Source organism: Phyllobates terribilis, unplaced genomic scaffold (genome assembly GCF_046119375.1).
Source record: "Phyllobates terribilis strain yellow unplaced genomic scaffold, ASM4611937v1 Scaffold_1__5_contigs__length_1240528914, whole genome shotgun sequence".
Lineage (NCBI taxonomy): Eukaryota > Metazoa > Chordata > Amphibia > Anura > Dendrobatidae > Phyllobates > Phyllobates terribilis.
Window position 1 is genome coordinate 876181580 of NW_027362761.1, and position 27384 is coordinate 876208963.

Genomic DNA, 27384 nt, shown 5'->3' on the forward strand with positions numbered 1-27384 from the left:
GCAATTTCTCTTGAGTGCGCTGATACCCCATATGTGAGGGAAAACCACTGTTTGGGCGCACTGCAGGGTTCGGAAGGGAAGGAGCGCCATTAGACTTTTTGAATGTAAAATTTGTTTGAATAATTAGCAGACGCCATGTTGCGTTTGGAGAGCTCCTGATGTGCCTAAACAGTGGAAACTCCCCACACGTGACACCATTTTGGAAACTAGACCCCTTAGGGAACTTATCTAGATGTGTGGTGAGCACCTTGAACCCCAAGGTGCTTCACAGAAGTTTATAATATTGAGCTGTAAAAATAAAATTTTCACATTTTTCCCACAAAAATGTTTTTCATCCCCTAATTTTGCATTATCATAAGGGTAATAGGATAAATTGCACCATGAAATTTGTTGTGCAATTTCTCCTGAACACGCCGGTACCCCATATGTGGGGAAAACCACTGTTTGGGCGCACGGCAGGGTTTGGAAGGGAAGGAGCGCCATTTGACTTTTTGAATGTAAAATTTGCTTGAATAATTAGCGAACGCCATGTTGCATTTGGGGAGCCCCTGATGTGCCTAAACAGTGGAAACCCCCCACAAGTGACACCATTTTGGAAACTAGACCCCTTAGGGAACTTATCTAGATGTGTGGTGAGCACCTTGCACCCCCAGGTGCTTCAGAGAAGTTTATAATATTGAGCCGTAAAAATAAAATTTTCACATTTTTCCCACAAAAAATGTTTTTCATCCCCTAATTTTGCATTATCATAAGGGTAACAGGAGAAATTGCACCATTAAATTTGCTGTGCAATTTCTCCTGAGTATGTCGATACCCCATATGTGGGTGAAAACCACTATTTGGGTACACTGCAGGGTTCGGAAGGGAAGGAGCGCCATTTGACTTTTTGAATGTAAAATTTGTTTGAATAATTAGCGGACGCCATGTCGCATTTGGGGAGCCCCTAATGTGCCTAAACAGTGGAAACCCCCCACAAGTGACACCATTTTGTAAACTAGACCCCTTAGGGAACTTATCTAGATGTATGGTGAGCACATTGGGAGACATAATAAACAAATCAGTAGCAGGTGAAGAATTGGTTTTATTTATTTTTTACGCCGTTCCTCGTGCGGTATAAGTGATGAGATTACTTTATTCTTCGGGTCGGTGCGATTACAGAGATACTAGATTTATATCGGATTTTTATGACTGAAAGCTGTCACACACTAAAAGACGCTTTTTTTTGCAAAATCTAGTTTTTGCATCGCCATATTTTGAGAGCTATAATTTTTCCATATTTCGGCCGACAGAGTCATGTGACGGCTTGTTTTTTGCGGGACGAGTTGACATTTTTATTTGTACCATTTTTGGGTACGTCACATTTTTTGATCGCTTTCTATTCCGTTTTTTGGAAGGTAAAATTAACAAAAAACAACAATTCAGGAATTGTTTTTGGAGGTTTTTTTTATGCCGTTCTGCGTGTGGTAAAAGTGATAAGGCAGCATTATTCTTCGGGTCAGTAAGTTTACTGTATATTTTTTTATGTTTTGGCGCTTTTACACAGTAAAACAATTTTATAGAAAAAATATTTTTTTTGCATCGCTTTATTCTGAGCTATAACTTTTTTATTTTTCGGCTGATGGAGCTGTATGGTGGCTTTTTTTTTGCGGAACAAGATGACGTTTTCAGCGGTACCATTTTTATTTCCATTTTGCTTTTTGATCGCATTTTTTTCCACTTTTTGTTTGGCGATATGAGGAAAAAGCATAGTTTTTTGCTCCGTATTTTATTTATTTTTATTACGGTGTGCACAGAAGGAGTTAATTAGTGTGACAGTTTTATAGCTCGGGTTGTTTCGGACGCGGCGATACCAAATATGTGTACTTTTTTTGTTTTTGCATAAATATACGGATTTATCGGTTTAATATTTTATTTATTTATTTTTATTTATTTTGTGATTTTTTTTAACAGTTTGAAAACATTTTTTTTACTTTTTTTACATTTTTACTTAATTTTTTATTTTTCTGATCACTGATATCATGTAACATATATTACATTGTATGAGACCACTGCTGACAGTTTCACACTGTGTCTCCTGCTGGACTCAGCTTGCAGGCTGAGCCTAACAGGACACCATATATGGCAGATCTGGAGGCGGTCATGTGACCTCCAGCTGCCATAACGCCAGGTCCTGGAAGGTATCAGGGGTCATCGGAGAGGTAAGTAGACGACCCCCTCTCCTCTCACTATCTTCTATATGCCGCGATCACTATAGATCGCGGCATATAGAAGATAGCAAAGGGTTAACATCACTGGGACCTGATCCAATCAGGTCCCGATGATGTTCCCTGCCAGAGCTATCGCTCTGCACCGCACCCGCAGCGCTTGTAGGACCCTGGGGGTCCTGAGCGCTGCGGGACCGCCCACCGTTTTTAAACATCGGCGCTGCACAGAGCCCAGGCAGCGCCGACGTTTATCTACAGTGGGCGGTCAGGAAGCAGTTAAAGGGAATCTGTCAGTAGGATCAACCCTGAAAGTTGAATAAAATGTTACCGTGATATCTGTGATCCCATGTCTCATTCCAGAGAAATTTTTCTTACATGCAAATGAGCTGGACATAGATCTGCATGGAATCTGCCTCCAAAGATTATTTTAAAGGCAATCTATTAGTAGGATCAAACCTCTTAAGCCATCTATATGGGAATGCAGTCCATAGAAAGTTGAATATAATTCTATCTTAATATCTGCAATCCAATGTTTCATTTAAGAGAAATCCATGTTTTTCTTATATGTAAATGAGATATTAATATCTATGGGCCGGACACTGATCTGCATGAGAATCTGCCTCCATAGCTAATTAGAAATAAAAGGGGGAGCTACCAGTGTTAACCATGTAATGACTGACACTTTGCTCTGGTAAGTACACACAGCTCTGCAATGAGAGAACTAACACAGTACAGCAGAAGTGAACTTTGTCTATTTACCGCAGCAATTGTCCTGTCATGGTGCTGGCAGCTCTGCTGCAGAGATGCTCCTGATTATAATTAACACAGAACAGATGAGTTGAACCTTTTCTCATTCAACATCTCAACTTATTTCCGCTGTGAAAGGACAACTGCAAATGTTCTGCTGCATTTCATTAGTTCTGATCTCACTGTGGAGCTGTGTGTAATTATGAGAGCAAAGTGTCAGTCATTACATGTCTTACACTGGTAACGCCCCCTTTTATTTTGAATAAGTCCTGGAGGCAGATTCTCATGCAGATCTGTGTATGGCCCATGAAGGTTGAACCTACTGAATGATTCCCTTTAATCTTCCTACCAGCATAACTATGGGCAGCCAAGTATGTTTTCCTCTGAAAGAGCCGACCAGGGACTATAGCTGGAAACACAGTCAGTACAACTTCGTCTTGAGCGGATTCTCCCCTCCAGGTGATTAATAGGTCTCTGGATATGTTCACATATAAAGTGTCCGAGAGCGGTAGTCGCGACCCAGCTGCTGTCCGGTTGCGCTCTGGCACTTTACAGACAAGGGGTGTCCCAATCCAAGTGTGCTGTGGGGTGCATCACACTCACTTGTAGGCCACAGGCCTCTGCTGCCTCCAGGCTTCCTTTCTCAGGAGTCACCGCACACAATGCATGGGAGACCAAGTTCTTTGTAACAGTCAAACGTTTACTCAACAGTCCAAGTTCATCAGGTGGGCACAAGTGGGATAGGGCACAGCAATTCACACTTCCTTCCTCCTTAGTACAACTTCTCTTCTGTCTCGCTACCCATTCATTCTCCACTACCCTCGAGCCCGCTGTCTCTGTCAGCCTCGGAGATGTCCACTCCGGCAGTGCACCACTTCCACTGACCTCATGATGTCAGAAGACTAGGCCCGCTCCGTGGTACCTGGCACGAGCCCTAGGCTCCGGACACTGTTGGAATGTCCATCAGGGAACTCCATTTGGTCTTCCACTGCCTCAAACGTTTGGCCCAAGCTGCCCCTAGCAAGCCATCCCACCTGAACTTGAACTCCGCTATACACTTCACTAGCTGACATTGACCTCCCCCTAACCAGGAAGTGCCCCCCTTTTAACTGACACTAGTGCCCACCCACTGGGCTAGTTTTATCTTTAACCATTTCCTATTTTGTATGCTAAACCTATTATCCCTATTCTATATCTTATGCTATCCTAAGCTATACTCACATTATGCTTTAACACCTTATATACTGTACCTCACCATAATACATTACATTACATTAGACACACATTATTTTTACATACCAAACTGCACAACGGTATTCACATAGCGCGTCTGTTGTCTTTAGGGGCAGGAACAGGGTAAGACAGTCCACATCCTTACAGACACATAGGAGAAACATGTCAATCAACTAGAGTGTTGCAGAGAGAATCCGGCTAGGAGCAGGACTGACTAGGAGAAACATGTCAATCAACTAGAGTGTTGCAGAGAGAATCCGGCCAGGAGCAGGGTTGGACTAGTCAGCTCTGCCCCTTTAGTTGACGGCCAGCTTTTCAGGCTGAAGCCTTTCAGAAAAATGCCTTACATATCTGGCTGTAGTCGTGCAGCCAGGCTCTGATTCATGCTCCTGTGGTTTGGGCAGCATGAATCTAATGATAGGTTCCCTTTAACTGTCCTATGCACTTTTGTTACGATACTGGCATAGTACTGCTGGAAACCAGTGGCCGAGGGAGCATGAGCAGGAACAGCAAGCCGTAGTAGAAGTTCTTGGAGTGTAGCAAAAGGAGTTGTAGGAAACAATCCGTAGATAGGTGAGAACAGTCTGGGTAAGAATGTTCAGTAGCTGGAGATTGGAACTAGGCTAACAGCTAGACATAATACTCAAGCAATGATTGAGAGATCCATGCTGCTTTAAGTAGGCCCAAACAGGAAACAAGATGGATCCCACAGGTTCAGAATCTGCCATCTTAGTAAAGGACAATTGCAGAACACAACAGCAGCCTCCATTGGTAAGTAAGTAAGGAATGGGATTTCAGCGCAGTTATTAAGGTGAACAATAGCAGCCACTAGTGGTCAAACTGTAGAAGGACAACAGGAATCTGACAACTTTGAACCACAGATAAAACATGGTTCTTACACTGACTATTGACAATTACAAACTCAGTTACGCTACAATGACACATTTAATTGCAACATCTGGATGTTGCTGAAATGCAGTATTATCAATCAACATGTGAAAGGCATTGGTGTAATGTTCCCTGACCTACTTTGTTCTGTTTATAATACTGGCCCACCCTTTGGGCACCCTCGGGCACCAGAACCTGGGTGCAAGTGCTGTACCCGCTATTCCTATGATCTTCATCCCACTGTGAAATGCATGCACGATGTCACATACATCATTATTTGTAATCTGAGTGCTGTTGAATGGAGAAACATTGTGATAATCTATAATATAAAACTGCCTGCATTTCTCGTGTCCTGTATTTTTTAATTATGAGAACATCTTTGATTTCATTACTCTTGACTTCGGGCCCGTTAAACATCAGGACAAAAGGAAACTAAACCACAAATTTCATTATAATTTTTGTAGTTCATTACTAAACTCAGCAGCTAAAAAAAGTTCCCTCTACTTGGAACCTTTGACTATTAATTGAACAATCATCTTCTATGAGCCCAGGCCACTGTATGTATTATCTATTTTGCGATGAATGTTAATATTAACACAGGAGTAGCTTGCCCTTTACCATCTGGGTGTAATATTTTATGCCTTTTGATATCTGATTTTTTTTTAGTGCTGAAGTACAGGAGGGTAGATGAAGAAGAATCTCTGAAAGACAAAATGTCCAAGCTCAGTATTCACTCAATTACAAAGAAGTCAAAGAGAGTGACCAGCCACCTGAAGATACTGACCGGTAGAGAACAGGCGCGTACCATTTACACGTATCATAGTTTTTTAGATACACACATATTGCATCAATGTATCATAAAAGGATGTGACACATACTGTATTTGCAAAGTAGACTGACCAGAAAACATTATAATAATTAAAGGGGTTGTCCACTTTAGAAAAAAATCTGTTTCCATGTGTTTGAAATGTATTTACATAGAACTTACTACTATACTTGAATTATCAAGCTGCCCCATTCTCATATAGCATAGGTCTCGGCAGCTTCACTTCCAGCTTATGTTTGACCAAAAGGGGAATTTGCTGTGACGTCATGTCGTCAGCGCTATTTGTTAAGGGGGATGACTGACTGGCTCACTTCAGTAGTTAATTCAGTCCCCTACTCTGTCATAGTCAATGCATAGAAAAAATAAAGAGCAGGCTTAAATATTGAAATAAGCCAATCAGCCGCCCCCTCCCCACACAGCAGAGATGACATGCCGACAAAGAAGAGATTTGGAAATGGAGCTTCAGAGATACATGACCAACACTGATATCTGGAGATCTGGACAGCTTTAATATCCTTCTCAACATAAAAATTGCAACCCCAAGAAGGAAAACTAGGGGAATTGTGGAAATCACAGGATAGATAGACATGTTAATGATATGCAAATGATGAAATAATGGCATGCTAACAATGTAGTTATTAATGATTATCTGAGAAATGCTCACAAATAATCAAGATCCACCGCTGGCAGCTCTCTTTGGAATTACCAACCAATGACGTCGTAGATGTGCTGAATGGAGACAAGTCCAGAGATGCTGCAGGTCATGGTAGCACATTTAGACTACACAGACTGCTAATGGTAGCACAAGTAATATGTGGCAATGGCTCCTGGGACACTTGGAGAAATGGCCTTACCACTGGTTTAATGATTAATCTTTTCTGTACTGCAAGTAAAATTGAACTTCTTAAATCAAGGCTAAGGGGCCAGTGTCTACACAAACCATCAGAAAGCATTTGCACAAAATTGAGCCATGGCCCAGGCGCTCAGCCACAGGTGTTCCATTGACCTCACGCCACTGGTCTCAAAGGCTTCCATGGTGCAGTGCAAGACAGCAATGGAGGCTGAAATGCAGGTCTATCCTCTCCCACTTTCATCTTGGGTACATTGATAGCTGGAGATTGGTTTGGAGAGTACCTGGGCAACGCCATGAAGAGGTCTTCATGAGAAACCATCATACCAGTCCTACTCCTGGGATTATAGTGTGTGTTAGTATAATGTACAATAGCCAGACTCCTCTGGTCTTCATTACAGGTACACTAACAGCTTGACGTTACAATTGGTTGTGGGACCAGTGGTACGGCTATTTCTTCAAAGTGTCCCAATAGCTGTTTTTCAACATGATAATTGATAATGCCAGGCTGCATGTTGCTCATGCTACTGTGAGTAGACTGGAATGTAGCCACTGCGCGAACTTGGCCAGGCTCTGGTGGTTAACCACTATTTTAACCATCTTGATCAGGCCAAATTTTTCAATTCTGACCAGCGTCACTTCATATGGTAATAATTCTGGAATACTTCAACATATCCCAGTGATTCTGAAACTGTTTTTCCTGACACATTGTGCTTCATGTTAGTGGTAAATTTTGGTTGATATGATTTGTGTTTATTTATGAAAATATTGAAAATTTTGCAAAAAATTAGAAAATTTTGCAATTTTCAAACTTTGAATTTTTATGCCCTTAAATCAGATAGCTATACCACACAAAATAATTAATAAATAATATTTACCACATGTTTTCGTAACATCAGCATCATTTTAGAAACATCATTTTTTTGTTAGGAAGTCAGAAGGGTTGAAAGTTTATCAGCAATTTATCATTTTTCCAACAAAATTTACAAAACCAATTTTTTTCAGGGACCACATCATATTTGAAGTGAATTCTAATGGGGGGCCTATGTGACAGAAAATAGCTAAAAGTGACAACATGTTTAAAAACTGCACCCCTCAAAACCACATTCAAGAAGTTTATTAACCCTTTAGATGCTTCACAAGAATTAAAACAATGTGGAAGGAAAAAAATGTAAATCTTTCCCAAAAAATGTTGCTTTAGCCCCAAATTTTTCATTTTCACAAGGTAATAGGAGAAAATGAACTGTATAATTTGTTGCAGGGCTCGGAAAAGGAGCATCATTTGACGTTTTAAGCGCAAAATTAGCTGGAATATATAGCGGACACCATGTCGCATTTGCAAGACCCTGATGTGGATAAACAGTGGAAATCCCCCACAAGTGACCCCATTTTGGAAATCACACCCCTCAAGGAATTTATCTAGAAGTGTGGTGTGCACCTTGAATCGACAGGTGCTTCACAGAATGTTGATCCGTGACAATGAAAAGACACATTTTTTTTCCACAAAAATATTTCTTTAGCCCCCAATTTTTCATTTTCACAAAGGTAGCTGGAGGAAATGGACCCCAAAATGTGATGTGCAATCTCTCCTGAGTACAATGATACCCCATATTTGGTGGAAAACTACTGTTCACTTACACAGTTTTAGGAAGCAGACTTTGCTCTTATGGTTTGCTGGCACTATGCCACAGTTGTAGGGCCCTTGTACTCCCAAAAGAGCAGTAACTCCCCCTCCCACAAATTACCCCATTTTGGAAACTACACCCCTCAAGAAATTCACCTAGGGTTGTGGTGAGCATACTGAACCCACGGGTGCGTCACAGAATTTTATAACTTTGGGATGTGAAAATGACAATGTAAGGTTTTTTTACACAAAATGTTGTTCTAGCCCAAAATGTTTAATTTTCACAAAGAATGATAAGACGAAATGGACCCAAACATTTATAAAGCAATACCCTATATGTGGTCATACACTTCTGTTTGGGCATAGAGAGCCCCTAAGCTTCCAAAACAGCAGAAATCCCCATAAAGTGACCCCATTTTGCAAATTACACTCATGGAAATCATATAGGGGTGTAGTGACTATTTTGACCCCACTGGCGTTTTCCAGGAATTAGTTCGCAATGGATGTTGCAGAGTGAAAATTGTAAATATGTCATTTTAGTGCCAAATACATAGTTCCCAGCTTGTCTTTTGGAGACATGTGCCACCTACATTCTTAAAGGGAACCTGTCATGTCCTTTTTAGCATGTAAACTGTCTCCAGTTTGTTGTTAGTGATGCAAGGTGCATCACTAACATGTTTTTTTTCATTAAAAATGGCGGCCTAATCATATGGAAAAAACACTTTATATAGTTATATTGTACTTTCTCATTTAGTCATAGGGGTGTGCTTAATTTATTCAGTCACAGTTGTCGCCACCCACGCAATCTGAATGATGTTCCCGGGGTTTGTCACTCAAATCCGCTTTGAAAAATCCCGCGCTTGCGCAGTGTCGATCGGTGAACCGCATGCTCCTTTCACAAGCAACAACTGTGAGTGAATGAAATGAAACACATCCCTATGACTAAGGCTGAGTTCACACGATGCGTATTTCATGCGTTTCCGCGGCGTTTTTGCAGTTGCGTAAACGCCGCGGAAACGCATGAAAAACGCATGGTAGAAGGGCAGCAATGTTCCCCAATTGAAATCCGCATGTGCTGTGCCCATGATGCGGATTTTTCCGCAGCGTAAACGCTGCGCTCAAAAATCCGCAGCATGTCATTTAATTTTGCGGAAACGCGACGTTTTCGCCGCCATTGACTTGCATTAGAACGCGCCAATTCCGCAAGACTGCATTTGTACTTGCGTTATTGGCGCGTTCTAATGTGCGGATGGTACCCGGGTGTGGAGGAGAGGAGAGTCTCATCCACACCCAGGTACCATTAAAAAAGCTGTAAAAACAAGAATAAAATAAAAAATATATATATACTTACCATCTGTCGGCCCGCGCACCGCTCCTGCTTGGTTCCCGGCACTTGCAGTGAGTTGAAGGACCTGCGCTGACGTCAGAGTCATGTGACGGGTCACGTGACACTGACGTCGGCAGGTCTTTCAATTCAAAGTTGCCAGGCGAGGGAGAACGGAGTGTAAAGCAGGACAGCGCGGGCCATCGGAGGTAAGTATATACACTCTCTCGGGTCACACTATATAAATCCATGCTGTTTGCATGGATTTATACAGTGTGACCTAGTTGTCAAGCACTTTCCAAGTGATGCTAAAATTGCCTGGAAAGCGCTTGTCAATCTGCATGCGGAAACGCATGTGAATCTGCATGTGGATCCGCATGTATTCTGCAGGAAAAACGCATGCACAATCTGCATGCGTTTTTTCTGCCAGGGAGATGCAGAAATGATGCAGAAATTTTCTGCTTCATTTCTGCATCGTGTGCACATAGCCTAAATGTTATATAATTGTTTAATTGTTCTTCAGGACAGTACAATTACAGCGACACCAGGGTTATAAAGTTTATAAAGTATTTTCATAATTTGCACACTAAAACTCTGATTTAGAGAAAAAAAGTATTTATTGCATCGGCGTATTCTGACAGCTGTAACTTTTTATTATTTCGCTAAATGAACTGTACGGGATGTTGTTTTCTGCGGGATGATTTGACATTTTTCTTTCTACCATTTTGGACTGCATAACTTATCACTTTTTATTTACTGTAGATTTTTGGATGGCAGAATGAATAAAAAACAGACATTTATAAATGTTTTTTACTATTTTTTTTTTACGCTGTTTACCTTGTGGTAAAAGTGATCAGACAGCTTTATTCTCCGGGTCAATGCGCAGTAATACCAGATTTATATCGTTTTTTTATGTTTTGCTACTTTTGCACACTAAAATCTATTTTTTTTCCAAACAATAACTTGTTTTTCCACCGTCATACTTTGATACTTGTTACCTTTTTAATTTTTTTTCAATAGAGCTATATAAAAGCTTGTTTTTTGGAGAAGATGATGTTTTTATTGATACCATTTTCTTTCTATGCGATTTTTTAATCACTTTTTATTCTCTGTTTTGCGTGTCAGTATGATGAAAAGGCTATATTTTTGGCGCTTTTTTAATTTATTTTTTTTACATTGTTCACCAAACGGGTTAAATAATATGACAGTTTTATAGATTGGTTTGTTGCAGATGCTGCAATACCAATTTTTTTTTTTTACTTTTGTTTTTATTTTTTAAAACTTTATTTCACTTTTTTTTACTTTTTTACCCTATCCCAGGATGGGACATTGCATTTTTCTGGTCTGATCGCTGATGTAATACTCCGCAGTGCTTTTGAATTGCAGGGCATTAGAGTTGTCAATCAGACACAAGCAGGAGGTGTCAGGTCCTGCTCACAGGCCACCGTACCTGGGTGACCCAGCTGACATTTTTCAGCCTGGTTTCACCATGGAGACCATTGGCATGACTTGATCGCAATCGCATCATGCCGATTAGAAGAGAGAGGGAGCTCACACTCTCTACTAAGCAAATTGATGCGCTGTTGCTATTGACAGTGGCATCAGAGAGGTTAAACACCCGCAATCGGACCTAGCCCCAATCGTGGGCATGATTGCAGGGTATATATCATAACTGACACCCTCTGATGGTTTCGCCACCTCTGCTAGTGAGCCTGCATGAGCGTCACACCATACATGTACGGTGGTTTGTGGGAACGCACTCCCTGTGGCCCCGTTTATGTATGGTGGATGTTGTGAAGGGATTAACCTCCATAGCTATACACTATGTCACTATGTAGGATAAAATCTCTAACAGCGGCAGATCCACAGCAGATAGAAAAAGCAATTCAATTGCAAACCTGCTTATTTTCTTGCTGTCTAACTAATTATGCCAATTTAATAACATGAGAACATCCCTTTAAGACTGACACATTTTTCATTGGGCTGAAAGTTGATTTGTCAATTAATTTGTTATGTATCAAAAATGTATCATCTTGCTGATATATCATATCAAATTGCAGGTGAAAGACAAGATATTTAACAAAGAAGAAAAAACTTTCAGAGGTTTGGAGAAGACTGTCAGGTCCTGCGTCAAGAACATTTCATGTACACTCCAGCTTATGCAGGTGAGCCTTGATGTAAGCTACACATTTGTATACTGCTATTACTGTCAAGCATTAGTTATATTATATCTCTTATACCATTTCAAAGTCTAAGGGTAGGTCAAATACCACAGTCTATCTTAAAGAAGCACTTCAATAAATCTTTTATTCCATAAACCTGTCTAAATGTATTTATTTTTATTTATTTTGTGTATGTAATGTAAATTTGTATGTAATGCGTTGTACACTGACAAGCAAAAGGGTAACAATGTTTTGAACTTTTGACTTTCAGGCTCCATATCTCACCATCCACTGCTGCTTTTAACGTGAGATTACCATAATTTTTTAGACAATCATCTTGACTATCTCATACATAAATTTGACTTGCAACTATTTAGCATATGATTAGTTATGCAGATTCTTGTCATGTCACTGCATTGTTACTGTTTTGCTTCTGGTGGTGGAAAAATCTTTTTCTACCTGAATACTACAAATTACAACCTGTTCTCATTCCCTAATGGCTCAGTGTGTTATTAGGTTGATTCTCAAGTGAAAGGTCACTGGTTCGAATCGAGGTGCAGCCATGAAGAAGATTTCCCAAGAAAAGAGAAACAGAATCATCCAGCTCATCGATAACGTTGTCTCGGCCAAGAAAATTGCCAAACTGCATCATGTGAGTGCCATGACAGTTGGAAGAATACGAAATGAAGTCCGTCCATCTATTCAAAAGCTAAGAGGTGGACGTCCAGGTAAAATATCAGAGTCAACAAGCTCATCACAAGGTCTATCAGTTCTTGTGCGACAAACATGGCAGTAGAGGTAGCTCGTATGCTTCATAATAGTGGGATCACAGATGTTCATGCAAGCACCATGCAATGCAATGTTACACAAGTCTTGAATGGTGGCTCGAAAAAAGGTGAAGAAGCCTTGACTTCAATTTCATCATAAGCGTTGGCTCGAGTTTACAAAAAGTGGACAGTAGAAGATTGAACACGGGTGATTTGGAGCGATGAGATGAATGTCAATAGACTATGCTCTGATGGGTGCAAATGGGTCTGGAAGAAACAAGGTAAAAATGAGCTAACGGATCAGGAAATTGAAGGAACTGTCAACTTCAGTCGAGAAAGCCTGATGATAGGGAGTTGTTTCACAGCCAATGGCATTGGATACTTGACCAGGATCAATGGTGGTCTCAATGCTGAGAAATATGTATCCTACAAGATGAGTTACTTTGTAGACTCGAGTACAATGGGTATGAAAAGGACGACATAATGTTCCAGCAGGACAACGACCCGAAGCATACAGCACGTCGAGATTAGCGAAGAAATGGTTCAATATCAATGAAGTAGAGGTGCTGGGTTGGCCAGTTTGCACCAACTTTGGGAATGTGCAGAAGAGACCTGGGATCAGATGTCGGTTGAGACATGCTTGAATTTGATCGAGAGCATGCCCAGAAGGATTAAGACAGTGTTGAAAGCCAAAGGTGGATTTACAAAATACTAACAAAATCATAAAAATTTGAATTTAGATTTTTTGAAGCAAAATGCCATGACATGACAAGAATATGCATAACTTATGCAAATTTATGTATGAGATAGCCAAGTTGATTGTTTATAAAATGATGGCAGTTTCACATTTGAAGCAGTAGTGGATGGTGAGATACGGAGCCTGAAAGTCAAAAGTTCAAAACATTGTTACCCTTTTGCTTGTCAATGTAAGTGCAATAAAATGCTTACTGGTCTTCTCCACTCACGTGCCTTGTCTATTGACTTGCCGGATCACACTGGGGTCTATATTTGAGCTATATTTGAGCTGAAGGTTTCTTTATAATATAAGTTTATAAGGCAACAAAACACGATTATATAGGCTTACATTGTAAAAGGGACTTCCAAGTCACACATAGAGCCCAGTGTGATCCAGTAAGTCAGAATTTCAGTCATGTGAGTGAGAAGAGGACTTTAGCGGCACTGGACACCACAGAAGATGGTGATCAGTGAGTATTTTATTGCACTTACACTATATCACATACACATTTAGGCTTAGTGCCCACGATGTAGAAATGAAGCAGAAATTTTCCTGAGCATTTCTCCATCTCCTTGGCAGAAAAACGCATGCGGTTTTTGCACGCGTTTTTGATGAGTATTTGACGTGTATTTGACATGCGTTTTTCTAATGCATTGTATAGGCAAATGCGCATGCAGAAACGCACAAGAATTGGTCTCGTTTTTTTTTCTGCGAGTAAAATCTGCGCAGAAAAAATCCTGACCATGTGCACAGAACTTGCAGAATGTCATAGGAAGTCATGGGATAAAGTATGCAATGCGTTTCTGGAGCATTTACGCGCTGCAAATACTCACCAAAAAACGCACCAAAAACGCATCGTGGGCACACAGCCTTAGATGGGTTTAAGGAATAAAAAATTTCTTGGGAGTGCTTCTTTAACTAACCCATAATTCTGGGTGCGATAAATGAAAGTATGAAGGATCCCTGTTAAATGGCTATCTATTGTATCTTTCTAGGATGCTTTACCTCTGGCTGGCCAAAATGTTATTGGGCTACAAGATTTATTGCATGACGACACCCAAGAAAGTCATGAAGATTTAAACCCCCAAAGTAGTGTGGGAATACATTATGAGCAGCTGGTGAGTTTACTGTTCCTAATCACATAAGCATTGCTAATCAGTATTTAGGATCTTGGATTAGATCACAGTAATGGACGACCAATACAAATTTCTTACAGGGGGTAGTCTGGTTCTTTGAAATGAATGAATGGGTTATCCAGGAATATAATAATTTCTTACTGTGGGCCTAAGAACTATCAGGCAGAGCTGTCACTGACCGATCCTGCCGGTGATTCTGAGGCTTCCACTGGCGTGACATCGACAGAGCAGCGCCTTCTCTTCCGCTCTGTTCTGTTGACGGGGTAGGAACGCCGATGTCAGGCTGATTGACAGCCATCACCTAGCTGCATAGCTGCGGGAAGTCAGCTGTCAATCAGTATGACGTTGGCAGTCACGTCCCATCAACAGAACAGAGCGGAAGAGTAAGAGCTGATCTGTTGATGTGGAGCAGCTAAATCACTGGCAGGAGCAGTAAATGACTGCTCTGAGCCGGCATCGAATAGAACAGGCAGGTTGTTGCTAACTTGTTAACAACTACCTACCTGTTAGTTGTTGGCTCATAGTAAAAAAAATTTTTGTCCTGGATAACCCCTTAAAGTCCAACTGTCTGAAAGAAACCACAGCGACGTGTCCTCTTTATTGTTCACACTGCTCCGTACAGCACCGCTCCAAGCTTTTAGTATTGACTATGCCTCATATTGCAGTTTGCTGCAGCTCTGTCATAAAAGGGTTTACCACATGAAACTGAAAAGGTTTTTCACAAGACAGTGAACATGTTAGAAAGAATGATTGATGGTATCAGGGGGCTTTGTACTGCTTGCCAGTGAGGACAAGACCTCCAGCCGTTTTGGCAAAAAAGACATCACAATCTGCTGTCACCAACATCTTGTTATTAGCAATACAGGGGGAGATATTGGCACTTTATCATCAGTTTCTGAAAAGTCAATTCTTAAATGACAACCAATGTGTCGACAGATCCTGTTATGATATATATTATATATATATTATATATATTTTTTATGTATAATTGATTAACTTTGACTGTTTTCTTTTCCATTTCTCATTTTCTTGTTGTTTTAGCAACTTATTATGTGTAATACTAGATTTTGGGAAAAGACTGGCATAGGGGTTTGACATTAGCATTTCAATTATCAATTCATGCCAGTATATATGAATATAAAATACATATACAATACCCTGCTACATATAGATAGACAGTCGAGAGGAACACTGAGCTAACAAAGCTGGTGAAAGATATCAAGGACTTTATACAGAAGAAGATATTTCTCTAGGGGAGAATTCCTATATACATAAGAAATTCGGTAGAGTATGCCACCATTTTTCTTCTATCAGGCACCTTTCTGGCTGCCTTATTTGAGCTCTACAAAAAGGCTATATGGGCACTAGATATTCTTGGATTCCACCGATTTCAGTGGGATCCGTCAATGACTCTTCCTGACATCTTCTGGTAATGAGGACTAGCCATGTTTGATCTATTAAAATACAAGCTAGTCTGACATACTTATTTCTTACGGCAGCAGAGACGAGCTGTAGGCCCATCAGAGTATAAAATGTTATGGAAGAGCGGGAATAGACGTTGTTGACTGGACACAAGTTATCTTGTGTACTTTATATGGCCAGTTTTATGCAAACTTCATGTTACTGCTGTCCCCAATGCAGTTCTGAAGGCGCCACCGAATAGACCAGTGTATTTTATTACACATACACGTCTATACAATGCTTCGATAGAAGCACTACTATTATGATAGTCCTGTGCGCAGCTAATATACAATACAAATCATCAAATGGTCACCGTGAGTGCAAATATCTAGCACTAATTGTAATAATGGGAACCTATTGCATGATTTATTCATTGCCGGAAAAGTTTCTCTTGTTTGTATATTTAGTAGGTATTGAATATATTTGTGGTATTCCTATAAGGTAGCATTGAGATTTGTAGCATTGGTGATGTCTTTTACGTAGAAATGCTTCTTTTCTCTGGGCAGTCTAGACGCTTTAAATGGGTGGTCCAAAACTAATATTGATTTCATCCTAAATGTCTCTCTATTTATTTATTTAGAGAACAGACTCACCCCTGAAACAGGCGTCACTTTCGGGAGCGAGGCTGGTCTCTGTTCGCCAGGTTATCTCCTTACAATGCTCGCTGACAGTGCACTCTGTTGCCAGCTCGTCATTTCTAATTAGAGCAAGCAACGGAGCTCACTGTCACTGACAACCGACGCATGCTCAGTAGAGCAGGGACTAGCCCAGTTCCTGAAATGGACGTCACGGATGACTCTTCAGTGACCACAGCCTCTGCCCCCTGATGATGTCCCGTTTGAGTATCCCAGCATGCACTAGGGATTCTCAAACGAAGCATCATCAACGGAAATAGGTCAAAAAGATAATTAAACAATTAACTTACAGAGGGAAAGGTAGGGACTTTTTAATTAAACCATAACAGAAAAACTATTATATTATTAAAAGAAATATAGAGAGCCATTTAGAATGAAAATTAGTGTTAGTTTTGAACCATCCCTTGGAGGCCAAAGGGTGAGTTAAAGGGAATTTGTCACCAGGTTTTCACTAACCCATATGAGAGCAACATGATGTAGAGGCAGAGACTTTGATTCCAGTGATGTATCACTTACTGGGCTACTTACTGCAGTTTGGATAAAATCGCAGTTTCATCTGCTGCAGGTCTACCAGTTCTCTTTATGCTGAGCTCTGTATAACCCGGTCCACACCACTGATTGGCAGCTTTCTGTGTACTCTGTGAATAGGCAGAAATATGCCAATCAGTGGTAGGGTCGGGGTTGTACAAAGACCATGAATATGTTTTACTACATGGCAGCAGGTTTACTAGTTCTCTAGTGATAATCTCCTGCTGATAAAACTGTGGTTTTATCAAAACTATAACATTCAGTCCGATAAGTGACACATCACTGGAATCAGGTTTTTTTGTCTCTACATTGTGCTGCTCTCAGATTAGGTATCAAAAACCTGGAGACAGATTTCCTTTAACTATTTGCCATCTACATATATGCATAATTTTCATGTGATCTTTTCGTCCATTTATTTGTCCACTCATGATACCCCTTTATTGCAATAAAAAATCTCATTGTTTTATTCTTAAAAATTACCTTTATAAATATTAAAACTAGATTAATCAAAAGGCAGATTTGATTTCCAGATAGGTATCAGAATTAATTGACATAGTTATACAGACAAATGATAAGGACACAGACAAACGAGAAATCTAAATGAATGTGATTAAGCCTGACCTATCCAACTGAATGTGATTACCACTGACCTAGCCACAGAATCAAATTTACACAGTGATCTACATTTTAATGAACATGCTAATAATATAAGATTAGAGTTGTAGTAAGGGAAATCATCTAGCTATGCAGAGCAAGCCTTGTAAATATACTTAGTTTGGAATCTAACAATTTAATATTTTTCTGGAAGTCTGATGACTAATAAGGTTGAAGGTAGTTTCCCAAAAGGGCAAATGCTTTCCATATGCCGTATTAAGATGTACTGTATAATCACCAGTCCCTATGCGGCCAGTGATGCCATTCTGTGCTGTTCCCAACCATCTCCGGCACCTACATATGTGGAACTCCACCCTGTTCAGTACTCCAGAAAGCAAAAGTTGGCTATGCATGAATGTTTCTTTCCCCATTGTAATTTATTAGAGTTGTTAAATGCTTAGCTTATTCTCCAACTCTCATAAACCACAATAGCTAAAGCCACCTTTTCTCCAAAGTGTCACATAGGGGTGAAGGGATTCCCATTCTCCAGTTAAGTAGACGTTCCAGAAATATGTGACAAGTGGAACCAACACTTGTCAAATATTTATGGTATATACTATCACATCAGAATACTACCTTCATTTTTCTTGTGCACAGCTGGGAAGTAAGATCTAACAATATGACCATTGGACCAAAAGGTTTGGGCACCCAGTTTATTGCCAGCTTTCTGTATGACTGCCCTCTAACTCACATAAAAAAAACCTGACATGTGTTATGATTGCGTTATTGTAGTTCAAATGATCATGTCAAGTTGACATTAGAGATCACTTGGTACGAGCGTCCATCACTTTTCAATTTATTCACAAAAAAACCCTGATAACCTTGCCACAAACATCAGATAATCTTTAGTACTCCAATTTTCTACGAATTACAGACACCGCTGATTGGTGGTCTTTTGTTCATAGACCTGAAATTGTCATTAGATCCTGCAAAACTGGTGGACTCTGGGCCACAAAAGCTCCCATATAGACAGTGGCTTGACTGAGGGTACACTGAGCCAACATTTCTAAAGTCTAGAATTAACATTCAGTTCTTCCAACCACACAAGGTATTTCAACAGAAAAATCTTTCTTGGCAGCTTCTTACTGGGAGAACAAAAAATTAAACTATAAAAAATCTTTTCTAATATGATCTTTCTCGCCAACATCAGAAGAGCTTCTAGATTCACCCCAATAGATCTAGAGCTGAATAAAACCCCATTTGTACAGCCTGCTTGAGGCTTGCAGTGCCCATGCACCTTGTGTTTTTGTTTGGCCAACATTTAGCCTTCTTGATCCCCTATAAGTATGCAGAGTAGGGTTGGCTGCAATAAGCTACTGGATGAATCTTCTGCTGGTGGCTTATCTCCCACAAAAACAAAGGATTGGACATCTTCTAGGGGGGGGGGGGAGCTGGGAGGACTCCATACACATTAAATCAGGTGGTCCCAATTCGACCAATTTCAAGTTGTATTCTGAAGCTTGGAAGTTATTCCCTACCCTTGGGATAGGGTATAATTTCTCGATCACTGGGGGTCCAACCACTAGGCAACATACTAAAACCAAGAACTAGGGCTCTGAAGACACCCATGTGAATAGAGTGGAGGTTGAACATGCTCTGTTTAATCGATAATGAGACCACCAGAGATAGCTGAGCGCTGCCAATGTATTCCCCTCATTGGCAAGTTTAGTATGGCCCTCTCTAGAAGCAGCAATTTGTCATAGAAAATAAAGCCAAATCAATAGAGTTTGAAATGAGTATATGGCCAATATTGAAAGCATACAAAGTAGCAGAAGTATAAATTTAGTGTGTCAGAAGACGTGACCAACTACACTACCGTTCAAAAGTTTGGGGTCACCCAGACAATGTTGTGTTTTCCATGAAAACTCATACTTTTATTTATCAAATGAGTTGCAAAATGAATAGAAAATATAGTCCAGACATTGACAAGGTTAGAAATAATGATTTTTATTTGAAAGAATAATTTTCTCCTTCAAACTTTGCTTTCGCCAAAGAATGCTCCCTTTGCAGCAATTACAGCATTGAAGACCTTTGGCATTCTAGCTGTTAATTTTCTGAGGTAATCTTGAGAAATTTAACCCCATGTTTCCTGAAGCCCCTCCCACAAGTTGGATTGGCTTGATGGGCACTTTTTGTGTACCATACGGTCAAGCTGCTCCCATAACAGCTCAATGGGGTTGAGAGCTGGTGACTGCGCTGGCCACTCCATTACAGATAGAAGACCAGCTGCCTGCTTCTTACCTAAATAGTTCATGCATAATTTGGAGGTGTGCTTTGGGTCATTGTCCTGTTGTAGGATGAAATTGGCTCTAATCAAGCTCTGTCCACAGGGTATGGCATGGCGTTGCAAAATGGAGTGATAGCCTTCCTTATTCAAAATCCCATTTACCTTGTACAAATCTCCCACTTTACCAACACCAAAGCAACCCCAGACCATCACATTACCTCCACCATGCTTGACAGATGGCGTCAGGCACTCTTCCAGCATCTTTTCAGTTGTTCTGCATCTCACAAATGTTCTTCTGTGTGATCCAAACACCTCAAACTTTGATTCATCTGTCCATAAAACTTTTTTCCAATCTTCCTCTGTCCAATGTCTGTGTTCTTTTGCCCATATTAATCTTTTCCTTTTATTAGCCAGTCTCCGATATGACTTTTTCTTTGCCACTTTGCCCTGAAGGCCAGCATCCCGGAGTCGCCTTTTCACTGTAGATGTTGACACTGGCTTTTTGCGTGTACTATTTAATGAAGCTGCCGGTTGAGGACCTGTGAGGCGTCGATTTCTCAAACTAGAGACTCTAATGTACTTGTCTTGTTGCTCAGTTGTGCAGCGGGGCCTCCCACTTCTCTTTCTACTCTGGTTAGAGCCTATTTGTGCTCTCCTCTGAAGGGAGTAGTACACACCGTTGTAGGAAATCTTCAGTTTCTTGGCAATTTCTCGTATGTAATAGCCTTCATTTCTAAGAACAAGAATAGACTGTCGAGTTTCACATGAAAGTTCTCTTTTTCTGGCCATTTTGTTTCATAGAACAAACAAATGTAATGCTTCAGATTTTCAACTAGCTCAAAGGAAGGTCAATTTTATAGCTTCTCAAATCAGCCAAACCGTTTTCAGCTGGGCTAACATACTTGTGCAAGGGTTTTCTAGGGTTTTCTAAACATCCATTAGCCTTCTTACACAGTTAGCAAACACAATGTACCTTTAAAACACTGGAGTGGTGGTTTGTTGGCAATGGGCCTCTATACACCTATGTAGATATAGCAATAAAAACAAGACATTTGCAGCTAGAATAGTCATTTACCACATTAACAATGTATAGAGTACATTTCTGATTCATTTAATGTTAGCTTCATTGAAAAAAAATGTGCTTTTCTTTCAAAAATAATGAAATTTCTAAATGACCCCAAACTTTTGAACGGTAGTGTATATCGAAGACACTTTGCTTTCCCACTGCATCTAAAGTTTAGATGTATTTCAGACGTTTTAAACTCTGTTATTCATTCACTGTAAAATGGATACATTTACAATATCTTATGGTTCCCTTATTTCACAATGCATTTCAGTGCCCTGTTTTCTTTAGTTTCTGTGATTTACTTGAAACAACCTAACTTATAACTTGTAATTTTAAAAGTTCTTGGTTTGGTACTACCTGTTTACTCAAGACCAACATGGTCATAGAAAATACATTCCACTTTTCATGTTAAAGAATATGGACACTTTTGGAAAAAAATGTATGCATGTATTTTAGCTAAAAAACATTTTTGCAATTGGGTTTCATTTAAAATTTTGCAGTGTTTGGCATCTACAGGCTCTTCGTTTCCCTGCATATTGCTGACTGCAGAATGAGTTAAATGTAAATCAATCATTGAGTTCTTCCTATAGGGAGTTTGTAAGGCTACGTTTATTCTTTAATTTCAACATTCTGCTTGTCTGTTCCATTATTATGTGAACCCTATCAAGCAGCTGCCAGCTAAATAACAAGTTCCAATGCACAATCAATGTAACTAAACCTAGAGAATAGAATAGAAAATACATAAAAGCTGAGTGAGTTTCTGGGATCCAGACAGACTCTTGCATCTTTCATCCAGCCACTGACGTTTCTGGATTGTGAGTCATGGGGAAGGCAAAAGAATTGTCAATGGATCTACGGGAAAAGGTAGTTGATCTGTATAACACAGAAAAGGGATACAAAAAAGATCCAATAAATTGATAATGCCAGTCAGCAGCGATCAAACTGTGATTAACAAATGGAAAATCAAGGGCTCTGTAAAAACCAAACCACGGTCAGGTAGACCAACAAAAATTTCGGCAACAACTGCCCGGAAAATTGTTCTGGATGCAAAGAAAAACCCACAAATAACATCAGCTAAAATTCAGGACTCTCGAAAACTAGCGGTGTGGCTGTTTCAAGATGCACAATAAGGAGGCACTTGAAGAAAAATGGGCTGCATGGTCGAGTCGCCAGAAGAAAGCCATTACTGCGCAAATGCCACAAGATATCAAGCTTACAATACGCCAAACAACACGGAGACAAGCCTCAAAACTTCTGGTACAAGGTAATTTGGAGTGATTAGACCAAAATTGAACTTTTTTGGCCACAACCATAAATGTTACATTTGGAGAGAGGTTAACAAGGCCTATGATGAAAGGAACACCATTCCTACAGTAAAGCACAGAGGTGGATCGTTGATGTTTTGGGGATGTGTGAGCTACAAAGGCACAGGAAACTTGGTAAAAGTTGAAGGAAAGATTAATGCAGCACGTTATCAGCAAATACTGGAGGCAATTTTGAACTCATCTGCCCGGAAGCTGTGCATGGGACGTGCTTGGACGTTCCAACATGACAATGATCCAAAACACAAGGCCAAGTCGACCTGCCATTGGCTACAGCAGAACAAAGTGAAGGTTCTGGAGTGGTCATCTCAGTCTCCTGACCTCTACATCATTGAGCCACTCTGGGGAGATCTCAAGCACGCAGTTCATGCTAGACAGCTCAGGAATTTACAGGAACTGGAGGCTTTTTGCCAAGCAGAATGGGCAGCTTTACCATCTAAAAAATTAAAGAACCTCATCCACAACTACCACAAAAGACTTCAAGTTGTCATTGATGTTAGAGGGGGCAATACACAGTATTAAGAAATGGGGTATGTGAACTTTTGATCAGGGTCATTTGGATGTTTTTGGTTGTCATTAAGATTTAAAAAGAGAAAACACAGTAGTTTGACAATAAATGGCTTCACCCAACCAATAACCATGAGTGGAAAAAAAGTTTTTTTGTTATCATTCATATTCTCTGAAACAAGGCCAAGAAAGGAAAAATTCTGCCGGAGTATGTAAACTTTTGAGCACAATTGTATATGGTAAAACCAATGGTGTCTTTCAAAAGTACAACTTGTCCCTCAAAAAATAAGCCCTCACATGGCCGTATTGACAGAAAAATAAATAGGTTATGGCTCTGAGAAGAAGGGGAGCAAAAAACTAAAACGCAAAAATAGAAGAACCCAAGGTGGTAAAGGGGTTAATATCTGTTTGGCTAATGAGGACAGGTGTCTTATTATAGGCTTTTACCTATGTGTGTAATTGTTTAGGCTATTGGCCTTTTTAATTGTTTTTAGCACCTTCTGTATATTGCTCCATTTTTGTTACTTATGTACTGTACATAAATAAATATTTTTCTATAAGGTGATCCCATTCTTTTCTCTTTGCTTGTTCAGCAGCAGCTCTTGGTTACACATGGCGATGTGCTTCAAAGTAATTTAACCCAACAAATCAGCATTTTGCAAATTTTTCAGGTGATTGCCTGTTGAGAACATGCATTCCTAGGAACATTTTTTTCCAGTTTATATATTGTAAGCTTGCGAGCATGGCCCTCACTTCACCTGTAACAGTTGAACTATGTGTTACTTTGTGATATCTTTATTGTCTGTACATGTCCCCGTGTAATTGTAAAGTGCTGTGGAATATGTTGGCGTTATATAAATAGAATTATTATTATTATTTATTTGTTATTAGAGTATCGGCCAGTGTAAATGCACACTTAGTTAATCTTATGTTTCAGCCAGTAATGAGCTTAGAAGCAAACAGACTTTAAAACCAAATGGCGCAAACATTTTAACAAACCCAAATTGCATATATGATACTTAGTCCAAAATACAATTAAGGAAAAAGAATTATGTATATATATTCCCCACCCCTCCCCCCTCGAAAGTGTCCAAATCTTGTAGCTGTTGCCTTTGTGTTATATGCATAGCGATAGCCACCACTATACTGGTCAAGTGTCGGGGGCTGTAGAAGTCCTGTAGTGTCATCATAAAACTGATTCCAATTCAACAATATGCTTGTATTGTAGGCAAGCAAATTGGAGCGACTGGTCTGTACACCACTTAGTGCTTTGCAGTCCATGTTCCCGATGCCTCAGAAGCTGATACAAAAACGCTATGATAAACTCCTGGATTACCACAGCTACCTCCAGAAACCAGCAGATTCTCAGCTAGATCAGGCCAAGAAGGACTATGAAGCTCTTAACGCTCAGCTAGTAGAGGAGCTGCAAGTGTTTAACAAGGCGGCAAGAAGCATCTTATTCAACTGCTTGTATTTCTTCATCACTCTTGTGAGACATGTCATGGCCACCGCATTGGACTCATGCTCGCATGCTTCTGACAGAGTTCCGGTAAGTTACAAAAATACTTTTTTTCTTGTTGATTCTGGAATGTTGACCAAAGAACCATGCATTGCCTATGGGGGCTGTTAGATATTCTTGAATGGCCATTTTTGAGGAGAAACATTTACAGGCTTCTATCCTTTCCCCCCTCTGCTTAAACTTTAGCTGACCTCCAGATGCCTTCTGACCCGTATCCATATGTTACAATTTCTTGATTGATTGGTTTTAGTTTATAAACTACTGAATATTCTTCCTTTACTAGCTCTATAGTCACTGTTTATTTTAGCTTGTGGTAGGTTTGTAGTAATTATGCTAATAAACAACAGACTGTAACATCCCTGGCGGCATGCTGGCATGGCTTACCATCTCCCACCATGCAAGACCTCCAACTTACCTATCAGTCCAGGCTGTGCACTGTACTCCTCTGCTTGCTCTGTGCATGTCTCTTGTCTGCTGGCTTAGGGCGGCGGCGCTGTTACTTCCTGATTCTTAAAGCTACTGTGTGCACAGTCCTAATGCGTCCCCAGCCTATTGCTGTGAGTCACTGGATACTTAAACCTCCCCCATCCAGTAGGAGGTGCCTGAGCAACACTTTCTTTCAGTGTGTTCTTTGCAACTGAGTTGCCAGATCCTGTTCTGTATCTTTTCTGTTTCCGCCACCCTGGGGGCTGAGTACCCAGGCCCGTTACCTGTATCTGTGACTTATTGTCTATTTCCACCACCCTGGGGGCTGATTGCCCAGGCTCGTTCCTGAGTCAGTTCCTGTCTGAACTGTGTCCTAGCCCGCTACCTGTTTGTCTCTATGTCCGATCCTTTCCTTTTCCTGCAGTGTCTGAACCAGTTCCTAACTCCTACTTGTTGTTTCTGTACTTCTGTTTGTGAGTTTTGTGTCCACTCGCTACTTCATTGTAAGTACCTTGTGTGTATCTGGTTCTGCTTGTCCCGGTTCCCTGCCTCTGTATCTACCTCCTGTGTTCTAGCTATCTTCCTGTGTTTCCCAGTCTGTTCCATGTGAACAGAGCCCTGTCCTGTCTGCCCGCACCTGCTGCTCTACTCCACCCCGCTCCGCTTGCCCTCCGCACCTGCAGCTTTGCTCTGCTCCGCCCCGCTCCGCTTGCCCTCCACACCTGCGGCTTTGCTCTGCTCCGCCCCACTCCGCTTGCCCTCCGCATCTGCGGCTTTGCTCTGCTCCACCCCGCTCCGCTTGCCCTCCGCACCTGCGGCTTTGCTCTGCTCCGCCCCGCTCCGCTTGCCCTCCGCACCTGCGGCTTTGCTCTGCTCCGCTCCACTCCGCTTGCCCTCCGCACCTGCGGCTTTGCTCTGCTCCGCCCCGCTCCGCTTGCCCTCCGCACCTGCGGCTTTGCTCTGCTCCGCTCCATTCCGCTTGCCCTCCGCATCTGCGGCTTTGCTCTGCTCCACCCCGCTCCGCTTGCCCTCCGCACCTGCGGCTTTGCTCTGCTCCGCCCCGCTCCGCTTGCCCTCCGCACCTGCGGCTTTGCTCTGCTCCGCTCCACTCCGCTTGCCCTCCGCACCTGCGGCTTTGCTCTGCTCCGCCCCGCTCTGTTTGCCCTCCGCACCTGCGGCTCTGCTCTGCTCCGCCCCGCTCCACTTGCCCTCCGCACCTGCGGCTCTGCTCCTTTATCCCAGTCTGGTACTGGTCCCTATCCAGCCTGTTTTCCAACCTGCCAGTACCGTCCAGTCTGCTTACTAGCCGTGCCTACCAGTACCCACCAGTCTGCATATCAGCCGTGCCTGCCAGTAACCGCCAGTCTGCATACTAGCCATGCCTGCCAGTACCCGCCAGTCTGCATACCAGCCGTTCCTGCCAGTACCCGCCAGTCTGCATACCTGCCGTGCCTGCCAGTACCCGCCAGTCTGCATACCAGCCGTGCCTGCCAGTACCCGCCAGTCTGCATACCAGCCAAACCTGCCCGATCCTGCTTTCCCCGGTGTGAGTCAACAGCTGTGACCGGGGTCTGACCTGGAGTAGCACCTGGGCCACCTCCCACGTCCCTCCTCGGACCACGGAGTCGATTAAGCCACCGTGTGTTCGTGGTCGGATCTGGCGAGGCCCCTAGTCATGCCCCTCCAGGCACTCCTCGGTTCGTGGCCCAGTGGGACCACTATCCACGCTCACGTCAGTCAGTCCGGGCACGAGCGTGGCACAACCAATGGTAGCAAAGATAATGGGAGAGTAGGATAGCTATTGAAAAAGCTGCAAAGCGGTTTGCAGTTTTCTCAGTACATTTTAAAGCATTAATTAGGGAGCACAGATTACTAAAGCTTAAAGAGGAATTATTTCACTATTCAACAGGTGCTCTTCTATATTGTGTGCAAAGATGGCAGTCACATGCAGAATATAGTACTTTAGGAGCCCAAAGGTTCCTCTGCCACATAAGCATACCTTAATATTATAAATGCCACATTATAGGAGGGGGGCCTTGATTTTGCATTGAGACCCTGGAGTTCTAAGTTACAGCTCTGTTGTAGCATGCATACTTACAGGCTATGATATTGCAATCAAAATTATTCATCCACCATTGCAAATTAGATTTACAGCATTAGCAAAATGTACACCTTTCTGCTGTCTCCAACAAACCGTTCACACAAGAACAATGTAAATACCTCAAGATAACTAATATAACAGGTGGTTTCTCCAAGTTCAACACAAAATCCCTCTTTTAATGACTGCTGCCATCTCAGAATTATTCAACCCCTTCATGACAAGCGTCTTTAGTACTTATTAAAGCAAATTTGGCTGTTATGACCTGCTGCAAACATGATTCATAACCAGACAACAACAGTTTACCACAATAGTCCCAAGGAATCTTAAACTGTTCCTCGTGGTCAGTGGCCTCCAGTTCACTAATATTCATGGGATTGCATGATGCAACCTCTTCCAAAACTGCTGAAACTGAGCCCTGTTGGACTTTGAGTTAAGTTGAGC

General features: G+C 41.4%; 1 protein-coding gene across 1 annotated transcript in view; it reads left to right on the top strand.

Moving 5' to 3' along the window:
- Nucleotides 1-27384, top strand: part of ARHGEF38 (Rho guanine nucleotide exchange factor 38) — a 185246-nt gene that overhangs the window by 126958 nt on the left and 30904 nt on the right. The window contains exons 7-10 of the mRNA XM_073639497.1: nt 5739-5869; nt 11757-11861; nt 14357-14479; nt 24126-24446. Of these exons, the coding sequence (XP_073495598.1) occupies nt 5739-5869; nt 11757-11861; nt 14357-14479; nt 24126-24446 (680 nt within the window). The remainder of the gene's footprint in view (nt 1-5738; nt 5870-11756; nt 11862-14356; nt 14480-24125; nt 24447-27384) is intronic.